A 19,868-nucleotide genomic window follows, 5' to 3' on the forward strand; every position below is an offset into this window, starting at 1 on the left:
CAGTACTCTACCCCCAGTTAAATTCAAAATAAAAAATAAATAAAATAAAAATAAAATCACCCCTTACCAGGTAAGTATTGTCTGGGTGGGTATCTGTTTTCAATTACAATACTCAAGTAGAATTCGGGAATAGCAAGAAAGTCTGTGTGAAAAAGGGACCTTAGATATGCTAACTGAGGCATGGTGATCTCAGTGTTAGTACTTATAAGTAGCAGGGATTTGGAGGCTGCAGGGGAACCTTTTTCCCTGAAAAAAATACCTTTGAAGGAGAAAGTACAGTTGTGTACACTTACCATAAATGTAGATGTTAGAGTGTATTCACTGTTGCAGTCATTACATTTGGGTAATCTGCTGGCAGGTTGCCCTCAGTCGGCCTGATTAACAAAGTCTTGGGTCCTGCATCGGTTGCTGTCCCTTCTTCCATGACGTCAGGTCATCAGGGGCATAAAACATGCAGCCGATGCCATTACATCAGTTTTTCTTGCCCCAGATTGCCCCAGATGTCAGGTGCCCCCCCAAATGGGGAGCAAAATATACACATACATATATATATATATATATATATATATATATGGGTCTACTTTGAAAGACCGACACGCTACTTCGCCGACACAAAAATCACAGACGCCAGATAACCGACAACACACAAAACCGACAACGCAAAACACCGAACACCATAACACCGACACACCGAACGTAAACAACACAGTACACTACATAGCATAGCCACTAGCCCTAACCCAAACCCTAACCCTAAGGTCCGACACTATCGCACACTCACCCTACCTGCACCCTAACCCTAACTCACTTAACCCACCCCTAACCCCAAGGTCCGACACTATCGCACACTTCACCTGCCTGCACCCTAACCCTAACTCACTTAACCCACCCCTAGCCCAAGGTCCGACACTATCGCACACTTCACCTACCTGCACCCTAACCCTAACTCACTTAACCCACCCTAGCCCAAGGTCCGACACTATCGCACACTTCACCTACCTGCACCCTAAACCTAACTCACTTAACCCGTCCCTAAACTACAGTCCCTCACTATCACACACTTACCTTACCCGAACCCTAACTCCGACACTAACACACACTCACCTTTCCCACAGCCTAACCCGAAATCCCACAATATCACACACTTACCTCACCGCTCCTAACTCCGTCACTGTCGCACACTTACCGAGTCGCGATCACACATTACCCTTGTCGGTCTTTCCGCTGTCGGCAAATCACCCTGTCGGTAAACTTACCTGTCGGTCGTTTGGTCTTCGTTTTCCACGTGTCGGGGAATCATCGGTTTGGTCTTTTAAAGTAGACCCATATATATATATATATATATATATATATATATATATATATATATATATATATAATTTAATTTAAAACACAAAATATATACCTCCAAACAAAAGCAAATACATACTCGAACATCTAAATTTATGGTAAGTGTACACAACTGTACTATGTTCTTCATGTTTCACTGTTGCAGTCATTACATTTGGGTAGAATCTCAAAGCTATGGTTGGGAGGATGGATTTATACAGCATTAGGAGCAGCTATAAGGTCCTGCAGTACAGCAGTGGCAAAGTCAGCTCTGGATTAAGAGAATAGAGGTAAATGGTAATGTTTGGTGAACGTATGAACTGAGCTTCAGGTAGCAGCTTCTAGAATGTCTCTGGTAGGAATCCCTCTGAGAAAGGCTGCAGAAGTAGATGCAGCCCTGGTGGAATGAGATCTGATCCCCTTGGGGACAGGTTTACCATGGTGCATGTAGCAGAAACGAATACAATGGCTTATCCATTTGGAAATAGTCTGCTTTGAAATAGCCTTTCCCTCTGCCCCTGCAGCAAATGCCACCAATAGTTGTTCAGATTTTCTTAGAGATTTTGTCCTGTTAAGTAGAATCTTAGTTGTATGTGTACATCCAATGAATGCAGAATCCGCTCACCCTTGTTCTGTTGAGTGGGAAAGAAAGTTGGCAGATGAATGGTCTGATTAAAAGCCACACTGAATACCACCTTAGGCATAAAGGATGGGTTGGTCCTGAGAGCCACCCTGTCCGGATAAAAAATAATGAAAGGTTCCACTGCCATAAGAGCCTGTAATTCTGAAATTCTTCTAGCTGAAGTGACCGCTAAAAGAAAAGCTGTTTTCCAAGAGAGAAATTTTAGGTCTGCAGTAGCAGCTGGCTCAAAAGGAGGTAGAGTGAGTTTTTCCAAAATAAAATCGAGGTCCCATGCAGGAGTTGGTGCTCTCCTGGGAGGTCTTAAATTTTTGGCCCCTCTGAGATACTGCTTTAGCAGAGGGTGCGAGAAGAGAGGAGTTCTGTGTTGTAATGAGCTGAAATGGCAGATGCATGGATTTTTATGGAAGAAAAAGATAGGCCCTTGTGAAGCACCTCAGTTAAGTATTGCAGAATCTGAGGAATATTGGGCATTGCTGTGCTTATTCCCTGTGCTTGGTTCCAGGCACAGAATCTTTTCCATTTGTCAGCATAAGATTTTCTAGTACTAGGCCTTCTAGCCTCCAAAATAACATCCATCACAGGTTTGCTGAGAGATGCCAAGGGTGAAATCAGTTGATTAGCCATGCTGCAAGATTCAAAGTTTGGAGCTGAGTGTGCAGAATTTGGTAGTTCTGCTGAGACAGTAGGTAAGGTATCTGAGGCAGGTGCCACGGAGGAAGGTGCGACACATTGTGCAGGAGCAGGTACCAGTGTTGGCGAGGCCAGTCTGGAGCAATCAGAATAATTTTTGGTTTGTCCTGTCTGACTTTTAGTAGGACTTTGGAGAGCAGAAGCAGAGGGGGAAAAGCATAGACTGATAGGTTTTTCCAGCTGATTGATAGAGCATCCGCTTTCCAAGCTTTTTTGTGATGAATTCTTGTGCAGAATTTTTCCAACTGATAGTTCTGGGGTGAGGCAAAAAGATCTATGTCTGGGCTCCCCCATTTGCATGTTAACATGCTGAAAACTTGTGGTTCCAGTTTCCTTTGTATAGGTCCATAAGATTTCTGCTTAGTTCGTCTGCCAGAGTATTTAGCTTTCCTGGCAGTAATTGAGCTTGTAGATATATTTGATAAGTCAAGGCCATGTTCCACAATGCCATGGCTAGTCTGCAAAGGGGGTAGAAATGTGTACCACCCTGCTTCTTTATGTACCACATGACTGTGGTGCTATCTGTCTTTATCAGTAGTTGCCCTGGATGAACGTAGTCCTTAAAGACTGTCAGAGCATTCTGTACAGCTAGCATCTCTTTCTGATTGATATGTAGGTGCATTTGATTTGGGCTCCATTTGCTCTGAATGCATCTCCCTGCCTGATGCGCCCCCCAAGCATAGTCTGATGCATCTGTAGTTAGGGTTTGGGCAGCAGGTGGTGGAGTGAATGGCAGTCCCTTGTTTTGGTGGCAGGCCTCTGCCCATCATAGGAACTCTAGTTGCAGGCAAGATATGATAGGAATCATTGTTTCCAGGCTGTGACAATGTTGACTCCATAACATTTTTAGGTACCACTGAAGTTTCCTCATATGCAGTCTTGCATATGGAATTAGAAGTCTGCAGGAGGTCATGAATCCCAAGGCCTGCAGAATTTGTCTTGCAGATAGCTGGGTTTTTGTGGCCCTCTGTTTGAAGTAAGTCATCAATTGAATTTGCTTTTCTGGTGTAAGGTAAGTCATCTGGGCAGTTGTATTCAAGCTTACACCCAGGAATGTAATTTTTTTGAGAGGGTACCAGTTGCGATTTCTTTTCGTTTATGGTGTACCCTAGACAAATTAGAACCCATTTTACAAATGCCAGATGCTTTAGAAGAGTGTCCTTGTTTTCTGCCTGAATTAGACAATCGTCCAGGTATGCATAAATTTGAATATTTCTTTGCCTGCAAAAAAGCAATTACTGGTGCCAGGCACTTTGTGAAGACCCTGGGCACAGTAGATAAGCCAAAGGGCAGTGCAGAGAACTGGTAATGCAAGTAGCCTGCTTTGAAGCAGAGGTATCTTCTGCAAGATTCCCTGATTGGAATATGCAGGTAAGCCACTTTTAAGTCTAGAGTTACTAACAAGGCATATTTGCTTAGCATAGGGAGTAACTGTTGAAGAGTCAGCATCTTGAATTTTGGAATGTCCAGAAATGTATTTAGAATGGATAAGTCCAGAATTGGACGCCATGATTTATCTTTTCTGGGTACCAGGAAAAGTCTTGAATAGAAACTTTGTCCCTTTTCCTCTTCTGGGACTGGTTGAATAGCCCCCATATTCATGAGGGACAGAACTTGTTTCTGGGCCTCTGCCCTGATTTGGAGGCAGATCTGGCCATCCGTTTGGGATTGGCAACACGTGGAAATGAAATCTGTATCCCTGGGATACTATATTTAAACCCCATTTGTCCTGGGTAATCAGTTGCCAGTTTTGTGCTTGAAGTGCCAGTTTTCCCCCCAAAGGGGCAGCCAAAAGGTAAGTGCTTGGTGACTGTAGTGGAAAGTCATTGAGACTGTTTACCATAGGGAGGTGCCTTGTTGCTTCCAGGTTTGGAGGTGGAGGCACCCCATTGTTCTGTACCAAAAGTTCCTTGTGACGGAAACCTGGAGCTTTTGGAATGTCTGGATTTGACTTGAGCAGCCCTCGTGGGAACTGGAAAGGACCAGTTCTTAGTAGGCCAGTGCCTATTAAATCTGGGTGGCTGCACTTGTAAGAAATCTTTCACAGTTTACATAGATTTAGCTTTATCTTCCATCTTTTTTAAATCTTCTTCAGCCTTATTACCAAAGAGACTGTCCTGTTGTAAAGGTGCATCCAACAGTTTTGTTTTAACATGGTCAGGCAGATTTTTTCTCCTTGAGCCAAGCATGCCTTCTTATCACAGATCCAGTAACAGCAGCCCTGCAAGAGGCCTCCAAAGAATCAAAACCACATTGCAAAGTAGGTTTTCCAACTTGTTCAGCTGAATGTAATAAATCCTGCAACTCTGTATTTTCCACACAGTCAGAGATCAACATCATTTTCTGTTTAAGTAAACCCATGACATGCTGTTGATATTTAAGCATATGAAATTGACAGTTTAAAGCCCTGACTGCCAAGGTTGCAGATGTGTAAACCGTCTTACCCCATCTATCCAGCGCCCTGGAATCTCTGTCAGAAGGGGTAGGATTTTTAGCAGTAGAGGCCTTAATGCCCTTGGGACCCTGAGAAATGGTTTCAGGGTCAGCAGTAGGGTTTTTGAAAAGGAATTTGTGGGAGTCAGGAACCCTGTAGTATCTGTCTGGCTTACTAGGAGCCAGAGGCAGAGAATCAGGAGTTGTACTGGATTCTGAGAAAACATCATCAACAATGTCTAGAACAGGAGGTATAGCCAAAGGCCTATGCTGAGGAAGAAGAAGAAAATCCCCAAGTCTCTTTTTAGAGTCAGAGAAATCCTGACTTTCCCAGTGGAAGTGTTCCCTTAAGGTATGTAAAGTTTCCCCAAAAGAGAAATAGTCAGGGGAGGTTCTGAAACACAACGAAAATTTCAGGAGTCGGTCGACCAGCACTTGCGAACTGCTTCTGCTTCGGGCACCGCGTGGCAAGAAAGACTGATGTAATGGCGTCAGCTGCATGTTTTATACCCCTGATGACCTGACATCATGGAAGAAGGGACAGAAACCGACGCAGGACCTAAGACTTTGTTAATCAGGCCGACTGACAGCAACCTGCCAGCAGATTACCCAAATGTAATGACTGCAACAGTGAAACACGAAGAACATCAGTGATTGTTGCCATTCACTGTTCTCCTTTAATTTTACTAATCTTGTAGTTCTGGAACTCACAACTACACAATTCAGAATTACAACAGTGAACCACCTTAGCAGTACTTTCACTCAAATTTGGTCAGTAAACTGTGTGTGTGTGTGTGTGTGTGTGTGTGTGTGTGTGTGTGTGTGTGTGTGTGTGTGTCTGTGAGTCAATATATGTGTGTATCTGTGTCAGTTTGTGTACATGCATGTGTGCACCTATGTGTGTGTATGCACGTATGTGTGTGCATGTTTGTGTGTGTGTCTTTGTGCACATACATGTGTGTGTGTGCCTGTGTATGTCGGTTCATGCATGTGTGTGTGTACATTTCTGTTTTGGCATATGGGATGATTAAGGCAGCAACATCTAGTTTGCTTAAACTTATCACATCTAAAAAAAGGCTACCTTAAAAAGGTTCAGGGTTCAAAGACAGTCCCTGAGTGACCATCATATTATATGTAAGTACTCGGTGGACATTCATATTCTTGATGCAAGCCATCATGCTTTCATTCAGATATGACTCAAGCTACAAAGATCCACCCTTAAACAGTTCTCTGTCACCTTTCTTCTAATACCAAATTCATCCTTCAAACCTAATTTAGATGGACTGCTGTACTAAAATCAGTAAAGATACTTGCAAGCTACCATTAACTTGTTTTGTTGGTCAAACACAAACAGCACATGCCATTTCATTGGCAAACTGATATTTTTCTACTGAATTCACTGGTTGATTCTTCTGTGATCATCATATTTTTTTTTGTTTGTTACTGTCACAGACGTAACTTGTTCCATGCTTGTTTAATCTTAAATCAGTGTATTCACAACAATATTCACTGTATTCAATGACATTTCTGTCAGAATTTACCTTGGTTTAGGATGAGAACAAACCTTGCAGGTAGTATGGAAGGGTCTAGCAAGCCGCATCTGCAAGTTTTTATTTCTTTTTTAGCAATATCTTGGAAAAGTCCATAACAAATAGCATGATTATGTACTGGTTAAAGATAACCTAACTATTTTTCTGGCTACCAGTCAAAGAAACCTGACACATCAGTTTGTAGTTCCAGTTCATTTTTATTCTTATCAGACACGTTAGGAAAACAATGGTGAAGTATGAAACTGTGGTTACAGTTATGTAAACTGTAAAGCAGATATTTCCATGCAAAGCTTGTAGTCTTCTTTACAAAAGTGATAATTTGTAGAGGAAAATACTGCAACTGTCAGTAGTTTCTTAATCTTATCAAAATCCTGTAATAAGAGCAATTTAGTTTCATGAAGCTACAGTGAACTACAATGGTATGAATAAAACCAGTAAAAACAGCTAAAATTAACACACGTAAGAAACATATGAAAAACATGTTGAATAAGTCAATGAAATTAACTCTTGAGATGCAATGCTGAAAGGCTACTTTTTAATTCTTTGTATATGTCAGATTTCAGAACCAGTTCACCATTTTGTGGGTTGAAAAGGTGTGACAGTAGTACACAGTTAAAAGTATTTCTGCAAAACAGAAAGGTCGTTGAGAAAAGCTCTTGAAGACAGACATTATGTTTATCATATAACCATGGTACAGTTAACTGGGTGACTTGTAATTTAGCAGTCAGTTGTCATGCAGCTGTACATGCAGTTTGAAACATGGCATCTGTGGCTTCAGAACTGAGATTCTGACATAAGTTCACCCCCGTTAGTGATTCCTTGTTCTTGAAGATTTTCTGACAATGTGTGCGTATCAGTCTTTATGGCCACTGGAGCCTCACTTCTGAAAACAGAATCCATTTTTAAATGAGGCTTTATATTAATGGACTTTTGAAAGGATTCTGATGTAAAGTAGTAAACAAAGGGATCAAAACAACAGTTTAGTGTAGCAATGCACAATGTTATTGGATACATTGTTTTAGCAAACCTTTCCACATAACAGTTTGCTATAGCTTGAGACCGCACAAGAGCATAGAGGAAAAGTGTTGAATTATACGGTACAAAGCAAACAATGAAAATGGCAACGTGGACAACTATCATTTTTAGTACTCGTTCTCTGTTAGTGCCTATCTGACACAAAGTAGCAGGCTTCCGGAGAGTTCTCAGAACCAGAGAGGAACAAGTAAGGTTCAAAAGCAAAGGGATTAAAAATCCAACCACCTCAATGAATATAGTAATTTTAGACAAGTAGTTTTTCCACACATTTTTAGAGAAGCCTTCAAAACAAGTGGTGCTTGACTCGGACACATTTGTGGTAGAGAAAGATGATGCAGAGATACCGCCACTCAGAACAAGGATCCAAACACCAGCACATACAATGGCTGAATTTCTCCTCGTCCTCACTGTTCGGGAGCGGAAGGGATACACAATTGCAAGAAACCGATCAACACTGATGCATGTAAGAAACAGCATGCTTCCATAAATGTTAATCAAGAATGCAGTACCTGAGATCTTGCAAAGGCCATCTCCAAAAGGCCAATGTCTTTTGAAGTTATAAAATATCTTAAAAGGTAATGTGAAGACAAAAAGCAAGTCTGAAACAGCAAGATTTGTCATGAAGATGGTTGTCTCATTTCTCATTTTCATCCTGAAGCAAAAAACAAAGAGGGAAGCACAATTTGTGATGAGTCCAAGAAAAAACACCACAGTGTATACACCTCCATAAAGATAGTACTTGAAAGAATCATCAGTAGAGCAACTCTGGTTATCACTGTTGTTTCCCATTCCAGGTGTGTTAGGTGCTGTCAAATCTTTTATAAACTTTTCAGTAGCGTGACTGGTTATCACTGTAGTTACCCATTCCATTAGTGTTAGTTGCCATAAAATCTTTTATAAACTTTTAGTTTACTTTGCAGCATCAGCAAAGTACCTCCGAGTAATGGTAAATATGTTCTTATAAGGTCCATTATCCTTCTGATATTTGCATGACATCATACTTACAGTAGAGGATATAGGGATTATCCTAAAAAAAGAAGAAAAAAAAAAGAAACAGATCATAGAAAACTTAGTATAGAAATGTAGAAATGTACACAGGAACAGTGCAGTATCTGATGGAGTCATTTAACTTGGCAAGACTCACTCATTTTACAATTAACTAGTACATACCCTAGAACATTGTTTATCCAAAACATCATTGTTACATGGAATGTTAACATCAGTTGTGTTATCATTAGCTGCTGAATGTTATTAATAAGGACCATACAAAAACGCCATCATGTGTTGCCACCCCTCAAATCATTTATCTCATACACGCTTGAATCTACTTGAATCTGGAAACAAAGTTTACTCACAGAGATTAGCTAACAAGTACATTTCCTCTCTGTAGAACTAAAATTAATCTCTCTGTATTTGGTCTGTCATCCTCTCTGCCCTCAAAACTGCACCCCATTTTCTCCTACAACTCAGTTTTTCAAAGATATGGTCAGCAGGTCTTCATTAAGTCTGCTGAAGTATTTTAAAGTGGCTTTGTGTTGCAGTAGTCAAAGCTGTACAGGTTACATCTTGTTAATGATCTAACAGCCAGAGAGCTTCCAAAGCTTCAGAGCACCTTCTACATACCCAGATTGTTAGTCCACTCAAGACGATAAGTTTGGGCACCAAGCATTTCAGAACTTTCATACCAACAGACAGAGGGAGCGAGAGAGAAGCTAAAGCTCTGAGAAGACAATGCTAGGAAAAGAAAAACACATATACATATCCTGGCAAAAAATTGTACAAAAAATAAGAGTGGTGGAGGGAGCAGCTACTGCAGCAATGACCATTTGAACATCTACTGTTATGGTAAGTTTACTTATACAGCTTTACTATATTCATTTTTAGGATCACTGCAGCAGTAGCCTAAGCTGTATGGGTAGACATCCATACCTTAAACTGACATGGAGGGTTAAGGATATGGGCCCATGAACCTCTGGAGAATGGTCCTATTAAAGCCTGTCCTAGAAATGGAGACGGAATTTAGTTTATAGTGCTTTATAAAAGTGTGCACTGAGGTCTAAGTGGCTTCTTGTACAATACTTCTGGAATCTAACTCTTTCCAAAAAGCCAAATAACTCCACAGTATTCAGTCAAAGGATGGTATACAATCCATTTATTAAAATACAAGTTGAGTGCTTTTGTCCAGCTCTAAGGCTTCATCAGAACTGACAAAACAGTAAAATCACCACCTTCTTATACTCCTAAATAAATCAATTATCCAATTAACTGACAAAACAATTAAAAAATCAAATGTTTAACCGTTCCATCAACATGTTTAGTTGGTGAATTTTATGATAAAATGTTTTGTAGTAAAAACATAATTACTTATTCAAAAAACATATAATACATAAAAAAAACTTACATGCAAGTATAAACATGCAGATAAAAAAAATATATACATAGTCCATCAATCCAAGGTCTTACAATACTAAGGGAAGAAATAGCCAGGGAATTGTTACGGCTAGGCTTGTATAGGCCCTAGGGCAGATAGCCTAGTACCAACCTATGAACACAAAGCCATTCACAACTTAGCTGCCCTCATTTTTAACACAGGGTTGATGGAAACATTATCATTAAGACCTGGTTTTTGCATAGCATCTAACCTAAGCTGCCAGAGGAGTTCCTTGTATTCAATCCTATTTTGCCAGGCTCCTTCCCTGGCATCCACTGGAACTATTTCTAGAATGCCAAAAACACATTTTTTGAACCCTTCACATACACAAGAGTGTCTAAATAATATGGTCTTATGATTACCGCTTTTTATGTCATACTAGTGTTCATAAATTCTTTTAGACAATTTTCTCTCTGTTTTCCCTACGTAAAATGAGTGGCAAACATTACAAAGGGCCAAGTATACGAGACCAATGGTATTACAAGTACCCTTTCAAAAAGTAATGTTCGGACGAAAACAGTTGTTCAAAGTAACATCTCCCTTATCAACAATAAATTGACAGTAGCTGCACCTACCACATTTGGTGGCACCTGTCTTATAAACCTCTGAACCCTTTTTTCCAATATTTCCTTAACATTCTTATTCACCTTATGAATGGAGACAGGGGTACCCCCTAGATGCTGAAACAATTCCTCGTCCGTTCGCAAAATCACCCAATTCTGTGAAATAACCTTTTTTATTTCATGGTTAATTTCACTATACTTTATAACCATAGCATTTTTAAAAGAGTCAGTGTGCATGGTATTATTCTGACCTATTTTACATAAAAATTCAGGTTTACTCAATATACAAGGGAATTTATTTCCCCTATTGTCCTCTACTTCCTTCATGATAGTAGTGAGCATATCCAAGGGGTACCCCCTATCCGAAAACATAGATGTCATTCTTCCCAACTCCTCCTTAAACAGTGTTTCATTGGTGTTCAATCTAGCTGCTCAAATGAATTGCTGTTTCACTAAGTTCTTCTTACAGTATCCTGGATGCCCACTGTCAAAGTGTGACATATAGTCATATAGTGAGTTGGTTGAATATAAATGGATCAACCATTTTAGGGCAGACCACCCACCTGGGTTAAATAGTAGTAACAGTATCAAACCAATTTTGAAAGATAAACATGATGCAGTGTAGTCATATGTGCAATATTTTGTTTTTAAATGTATGTATATATATATATATATATATATATATATATATATATATATATATATGTATATATATATATATATACACACACATGTATAAAAACCTTTGTATATGTTATTGGGGAACTTTAAATTCTTTGAATGAAAGAAAACAACTTAAGGGTGGGGTGGGTACAAAAACAAAGTAGTAATAAAAGAAAACCAAATGCACCCAACTTACACAGACACTGACTTTAATCGAATAAAACAGCAGAGTAAACACTTTCACGACCAAAAACTGTCGCTTCATCAGACAGTGTCTCTGATGAAGCGACAGTTTTTGGTCGTGAAAGTGTTTACTCTGTTGTTTTATTCGATTAAATCAGTGTCTGTGTAAGTTGGGTGCATTTGGTTTTCTTTTATCACTTTAAATTCTTAATTAATGTGTTAATTGTTTGGCTGTGTGTGATATATATATATATATATATATATATGACGTGAATGTAATTTTGTGCTTTATACACTGAGGAAGAGTTTGACTCAAAAGTTTTGTTTTATCCTACTGATTTTATTAAACTACAAGTAATAGAATGGTGGACGTCTGGTTATTTTTGTTGCTTTCTGATTTGTTGTGTGCCTGAGGTTCTTCAACTGTTTGGGGTACTTAGACTTTTTGTAATAAAACAAAGTTTTCCTCATTTTCTTGTATCTGTTTGACCTCACATTATAAATATAAAATAAATGGATTGTGTAGGAAAGCAGAGTTCTTGTTATCTGCAATAATGCTGATTTTAGTAACATGCATACTATACAAATGGAGACTCAGAGACACTTTTTTTGTAGGATTATGTTACTTGTGTCTTTGTGGATTGTCATTTATGCCTTCCAGAACTACTTACTCAGAGTCTTGCTGTTCTGTACTGTACAGCAGACACATTTGTCAGCATAGCTGCATAAACCTAAAATAAAAATAATTCTAATTAATAAAAAGAAAGACTACGTGCAGCAGCTTGTATACAAAGGTATAAGTAAACTGCAGCCCTGTAGTGTCCACTATCTGCCATTCTACAATGCAGGTGGCTGCAGGCAACATGAGTCCTTTCATTATACTGGCAGGCTAAAATGCCATTATGTTAACATTCTGCACAACCAATCAAAGCATTCAAAACCATTGAAGGTGCAGAAATAGAAGACGTCATACAGCACACTAGAAAAACAACCAATGCTGAGCTAGTAAAAATAATTCCACTGAATGGACGATTACAGTACCAGTAACACCAAGTCACTCCATTTTCAGACAAGAACAAACTACAAGTGTAACTAAACTGTTCTCTCCATTGCATTTATTTATTTTAATACCTATTTGGCCCACAAAAGAACTTCAGTTTTGCAATTTTTTTGAAGTTCAATAAAGTAATTTGAGAAAAGAAAGTCAATTTATTTTCATTCAGGATTTTTTTAGAATTGTGCTCAACATTAATATTATTCACATTTTGCAAGATGGTTCTAAAGACAAACTTTTCCCCAAACCCTTCTTTATTATTATTTATTAGCCATCTAACTCGGATTAAAATCACTAAGTTCACACAAACTTCCCACCCAGGTGCAGTACGTCAAGTGAGAAACAAATGCTTCCAGTATTACAACACAGATTACTCTGGCAGACAGGGGTTCTACTTACAAATACATCATGTCTCAGAGAATTTACTGAACTTTGCCAGTTATCTTTATGGCTGCATATGTTGTGCTGACATGATTTACAGTGAATGAAGTTAACAACACCAGATGAGCACTGAACTAACATACCTGATGAAGTACTTCTCAGTGGTGAATTCCATCTGAGCTCTCTATACTCTGTTCTTCATCCTAAATGGCTTCTGGATCCATCCCTTCTGGAATCATTCTCAGTCAGATTTTCAAATGATTAGAACTGGATCTGAATTTGTCTCAGTTCACTGAAAGTCATTTATAAACAGGAAAAAAAAATCATCAATACAGGTCAGTTTCTATAAACCACTGTAGTTATTCATTAAAAAAATTCTTTCATGTAAAATAGTATAGTCAATGCCATCATAAGCAAAGTTACATTAACTTACACATTCCTTTAAAAAAAGTAACAACTAAAGTATACGTGCCTGTTAAAGGTTCTACACTATTTCCTAGTCTCCAATGAACAAATTCAAACACTTCAACTATACAGTCAATGTGAGACTGGAAATGTGGGCAATATTTTTTGATGTTTTGTTTTATGCCAGGAGAATACTGCAACATGAGTTTGGTCCCTATTAAGCAGATATACCGAATAAGCAGACAGCTCTTTGGCACAGAGAGATAAAGCTATGATTACAATGCAAGATGACTCAGGACTGAATTTGTGACCTGACTGCTACAAGAGCCAGCCGACAAGGGTAGGTGTGAGTGGTAACAGCTGGTTCATCCATCCTTTGCATGGGGCTGTTTAGTCAGTAACTCCAATGACACCTAGTGCAGGCTGTAAGGAACCCTTCAGCACTGCAATGTGATGGGAGGTTAGCCTGTCAAGTACCATGGCACTGTTGTTCAATTTGATGCAAGCTTGGAAGCATTTAGGTGTCATTGGGATACTACTGCAGTGTCAGCAGTAAGCATGACCATCACCAACAGAGTGCAAGGACAGCAAAGAAAAAACAGCTTTAATGAAGCATCAGTGATGATGACACACTGGATTTAGTGCCTTGTCCTTTGTAGAGTTAGTCCTTCCTTACTGGCTACCTGGAAGGTGGCCAAAGTGTGGTGTAATTTATGTAAACCTTCAATAAGTCTAAAGAATGGAGCTATGATAAGCAAGGTTGATGTCCAAAGTGCTACTAGGTGTTAAAAATAATAAAAAAAAAAGAAAAAACCTGAGTGAATTATTTTCTAGTTACACTTCTTAACATTTGCAAACATCACCACGACATTGCAACAACTCCAAATAACGCTAGTAGAGCACTACTCCATGAAACAAACCGTACCAGATGCTGGTGATGACCAGGGGAGGGGAGCCACCAGAAATCCATAAGTGTAGCAAGAGTGGGGAGATGGGGGCAGCCACTCTGGGCACAAGGTACTACAGGTTCTGATTAGGAAGTGGAATTCTTGCCCTGTTTTTTGCACTGGCATTTCTGAATACAGGTACAGGAAAGCACTTCAGAGCTCCTTGTGGGTAAGAACTGAAGTTATTTATTTGTTTTTTTTTTTTTTGCTCTCCAATTCAACAAGTGCAGGGGCAGGGATCTGTCTTGGCACACCACACTAAGGGTGCCACTGAATGGGAAAAGGTTGGAAATGGAGGTGCCAGAATAGGAGAATGGACCTTTGTTATTTTTTTTTCTTCATCTAAAGAGCTGAGCGCCAGATCAGGGACAGACTATGGTCATTAGGTGAGCCAGCTTTGACTCTACAGAGGACAGCCATCTCTAACCACGTCTGTTTTCTTTAGTGAGCTACATATTACAAACATTCTGACTGTACATTATAAGACATTAATACATTGCAAGTGGTGCACTATACAGCAATTACATATCAAGATATTCCAGATAACTTAAAATAAAATCATTCAACATAGTAACAGTGTGCAATCAACCAAATGAACTCTGACTTTCTGTACAGTACAGGCCATTCACAAACAGCTAAGAGATGAAATGACTACACAGACGTGGATTGCAAAGATTCTTTTCCACATCTGTATCTCCACTGCAGGCAGACACATAGAACAAATAAAAACTGGGTTGCTGGCTAATTACAATACATTTTATTTTGTCCTCGAAAAGTAATAGACATATTCTCATCAAATATGCTGTCATGGTCTAATCGCTCCGATTATGAGTCTTCAAAACTAAGAAATGTACGTTGATTATTTTTCAAACCATATTCCTCTGTGTGGTATATGACATGTACGTTGTACTGTTCATCTACTTATTTTATTATTATTATTATTATTATTATTATTATTATTATTATTATTATTATTATTATTATTATCTTGCTGTCCTAAATCTCCAGCTGTGCAGGTCCCATTTACAGCAGTTACAAGACGAGATATGTTACATATCAAAAACACATTTCATAAGAAACACACATGCACAGTTAGATAATAATTCTGAAATGGGCATACACTCAGTGGTAAATGACAAAGCAAATGTTAAGACAAGCTTCTGGGCAACTATAGGAATAGCAAAAAATAAGTAATTATAGTAACATGAGACAACTTAGCAAATAAAAAATAAAACAGTAGCTAGGGTATATAACAGAAGCTGACAAGGGGAAGAGCAACAGAAGAATTCAGAGCTAAAAGGTGGGAAATACTGTCAAGTAAACAGTCACATTAGGCTGCAACTTCAGTTGCAGTGACAATTACTTTAAAAAGCAGGCATGCACTTTTCCTTAAATTCCAATTGATTTAGACAACCCTTAATTGGTAAGTCCTTGCCAGTTTTTTTTTTAAGGTTATGTAAGACAAAGTTGGGGTGAGAGTAGTGGTATTTAACTTAAAATAAGGCTTTTAACTCCACAATTTGGACTTTTCTGTTTGAAGTTCTAAACAGAAGAGAATTTTCATTAACTAAATAAAAGCACTGTACAGTAAACAAACTGTTAACATAATTATAAATGTGAACTATCTTAAAAAAAGGAAATTATGCAATGATACTAGACAAGAATGTCCCATTTCACTTGGGACCATATTTTTTCTTCTGGACTATTTTGATAGTAAGCTATGAATTATCTTTATGGGTAAGAAAGGAATTAAAAGAACTAGAAGATGAAGCCAATAAAGAGCAGTTTTGCCTATTTGGAGATGAGAGCATGTTATACTTAAATATCAGATGGGCTGTATAGAAACTGAAAATTCTTGCACTCAAAATTGTTGGATATATTTGGGCAAAAACATTACACAAGTTTTGGAAATGCTGTACAGCACAAAGTAAACGGAATTAATGCAAGGAGGACTGAATTAAGCTTTTAGGTAAACCAATAATCTGTTTTTTTAATTTTTATTTTTTTTTTTGAAATGCTGCACTTTGGACACTGGAGGAAAAGCTTTAGGATGGAAGAGAAATGAGATAAGTGAAACTAGTCCCATCTTTTATCCCAAAACAGTTACTGCAAAAGAGTATAAGAGTAAATTAAACAGTCCCCTGAGGAGTTTGACAAATTGCTACTTAAGTTTTCAGATCAACCCAAACTGGCAGAAGGAATCTACTTGTTATAATGTTCACTTCCTTAAATAATATTAAAAAAATCTGAAATATAATTTACTTTTTGGAATTACTCAGCATTTCTATGGATTACTACCACTTATATTTGAATGATATATCATACAACTATTTCTAAGCCTTAATCACAATTTCATATACCAACAATGTTGCTTTTTATACATATTTAATGTTCATTACAGTTTGCTATTTGCTTTTTAAGATTCTTGTTTTAAGTGTTATGTTTTTCACTTATTTAATAAAAATAATTAAATAAATCCATGTTATTTGTATATGCTTCTTGAAGAAGATGGAATTGAAATACATACAACTCTTGTCAAGAATCACAAACATCAATCTTGACTGGCGTAGAAAGGGAATTCCCTTTGCTATATGTTTTTGATACTGTGAATGACTCCCAGCTCATGTCAAGAATTGGCAAGTTCCCCTCATTCCTCACACTTTACTAAGCTACTTCATAACTATAAGCGATGAGGTAAAATTGTAAAGTGTCTTATCCACTCCCGGAAAAGTCACCAAAAGACTATAACAAATCTCAGTCCTTGTACAACCACATCAGTGTCAGTTCGCTACCACAACATTAATTAATAACTGCAAATAGACTTTTAGACTGAACTACTTGCCCACCAACCTAAACTCGCCCTTTTCCCCACTGTAGTGCAATCTCAGAGTTGCTATATATAGTTTGGGGGTGGGGGCACAGCCCTCTACTTGGATGGATTTGAGTTAGTCCATTGTGTGTTTCGGACAATTGGTGGGCAAGTGTTTGCGAACCATGGGAAAACTTTCACGATTCGCTGAAGTGACTTTTGTCGGTTGTTGTTTGCGGAAGGCATATTCGATGAATATATGTTTCGTGGATGCAATATAGACCCACGGCAAGCATGTTAACAACTAATGGAAATACATAATCACTTCTAATGTCTACAGTGTAATGTCGTCAGACCTAAGCTGCTGTTGCAATTCTATACTGTTGTCAATCATTCATTCATTATGTGATACCTACTCCTGGGTCATGGGGGATATAGGTTCTATCCCAGCAAGGAGTGGCTGTAAAGAAGAGAAGCCAATTGTTTTGAAGATGCCAGCCCATCACTGAATGCACACATACTCATACATGGTGTATGCATACAAACACACGAGCAATTTAGGGGATAGCCAATTCATGTAACAGGACATCTTTAGAATACTGGGGTAAACCAAAGCACCTGACAAAACACCATATGGACAGACAGCAGACATACAGATTCTGCAAAGAAAGTACCACAGCCAGGAATCAAACCAAAGAATCAAAAGCTGAGGGGTAGCAATGCTGACTGCTGCAATAGTGTACCTACCCATTTTTAGATAAATATTTCTTAGGTCCATATGATTTTAGGTAGTTACTAGGCATGGGTCCAGGAGAACGCTGATGTGCATAAATGTCACAATCTCCCAGAATACTAACTGATTAAGTGACTTGATCAGTCACACAGTAAACAAACAGAGGCTGAGAGAAAGGTAGCAGATAGCCTAAATTATTTGTGGTAACTGTCAGACAAATTGTATCCTATCTGCTGTTCTGTAATAAGCTACATATATGATACAAAACATTCTCTTACTTCTATACTGGACTGTTTCACAATTAAAACTCAATGCTGCTAGCTACATAGATGCACAAATGTAGTTGGGGGCTTCTGTATAATGAATTGCAGATAGTAACTCAGCATACCTCTCAACCTTAGTGCATAAAATCTGGACAAGGCCTAACAGAATCAGGGGACAAATGCCCAAAAATAGGCACAGATTTTTAAAGTTGAAAACACAGAGTACTGCTGAAGATTATCCTTGAAAAAAGTGCAGATAAGTTTCTGAATTACTCTAGCAATAACAACATTATTAGAGTTGTGAACTTTGCCAGACCTTAATTACAGTAATTCTTAAAATACAAAATTGCTGACGCATTTTCAGAGCATGAAGTTCGTCTTGAAATGTTACTCTTCTTCTCGAGCTACTCTGTTTGTAGACAAAGTGTTTCTTTATCAGACCCATAATAGAAAACTGGCTAGTAGATTTCAGGGCTGACATGCTGACAGGCTTGTCAGAGCAACAATTTACTAGATTTTAAACAGACCGCTAAAATACAGCATTTTATGTGCAGGTGAGTCAGGACCACTTTATAAGAACAACAATTCTAACAAGTAACATCACTGAACGCAGATAACCAAGTAAATGACCTCACATTTGGATCCGAGTCAGGATACCTGCAAAACTATTTGATTTTCTGATTTGTATCGCTCTGACAGACAAACCACATCCAAACATTTCAGCATGGTATCTTCTTGGTAATTATACTGCTACTATACAACCAATAAAAAAGACAGCAAACAAAAAGGTTACATGCTGGAGGCATAGGTTCCTGACCCAGAGACTCCCCATACTCTGGAATAGACTGCCCATACATGTCAAGCAAAGCGCCTCCTTGCCCTCTTTAAAAGGAACCTTGATGACTAGATGGGAGATAGGAGATTCTATTGGCATTTTATGTTGGGCAAACATCACGCTCACTACGGATTAGGATGGGTGAACATAGGAGTGATATTAAAAACAAAAAGGATACCAACGCTTTGTAAAGACGTACTATCAAACATCCAAATGCCAAATTTATGTTCATGGTTATTGATAAAATTACTGGGGACAGGAGCAATATGCAGGGTTGGCACAGTATCCTCAACCACAAAGAAAAATATTGGATTATTCATCTAGGGGCACTCTTTCCCCCAGGACTTAATGACCATCTATAAAAATTTACTGCCTGGTATACACTAAAATCAACATATTAAGGATGGATTCATCCAGATAAATGTGATCCGAGTGTTAGAATATTACCTAACATGTTGTTTCATTGGAATTTACTTTGTTATTTGTTGTTGCCATGCTGTATTTTTTAATTCAATCTTTAAATTTGTTGCAATTATAAGACTAAGAAATTGTTAAATATTTTTTTCAAATGATATTAATTTTTGTGAGATTACAATACATAGATTGTGCCTTTATCTTTATCTATATGGTCAATAATTATCATATTACTTACTATGGATCTCATATGATGAATATCCCCTTGGTAATATAAGTTGGTGCAGTTACCCCTGTGATCTATACCAGATACCAACAAGGGATACTTTAGTAAATATAGTCATATTAAAGTGATGTAAATACTAATATTTGGATTTCATATTTGATATCATGTCTATATACTCTTGCCTTAGGACATTCTGATGTGCTAGTTTAACAGGTAACCTTGTATTATATTTTGGATATATTTTGTCAAAATAGTTGTTTAACTATTTTTCTTTATTATTG

At 38.2% G+C, this 19,868-nt stretch overlaps 1 protein-coding gene across 5 annotated transcripts in view; it reads right to left on the reverse strand.

Moving 5' to 3' along the window:
• Positions 1-6,822: 6,822 nt before the first annotated feature.
• Positions 6,823-19,868, reverse strand: part of LPAR4 (lysophosphatidic acid receptor 4) — a 429,914-nt gene continuing 416,868 nt past the window's right edge. For all 5 annotated transcript variants that reach the window (XM_044057158.1, XM_044057156.1, XM_044057157.1 and 2 more), the window contains 2 exons: positions 13,099-13,247; positions 6,823-8,707 (listed from right to left, as the gene is read on the reverse strand). In XM_044057158.1, coding sequence (XP_043913093.1) covers positions 7,420-8,550 — 1,131 coding nt within the window. In that variant the 5' untranslated portion in view covers positions 8,551-8,707; positions 13,099-13,247 and the 3' untranslated portion in view covers positions 6,823-7,419. The remainder of the gene's footprint in view (positions 8,708-13,098; positions 13,248-19,868) is intronic.

This window comes from Protopterus annectens, chromosome 15.part0 (assembly GCF_019279795.1).
Source record: "Protopterus annectens isolate FY-2018-M chromosome 15.part0, PAN1.0, whole genome shotgun sequence".
Lineage (NCBI taxonomy): Eukaryota > Metazoa > Chordata > Ceratodontiformes > Protopteridae > Protopterus > Protopterus annectens.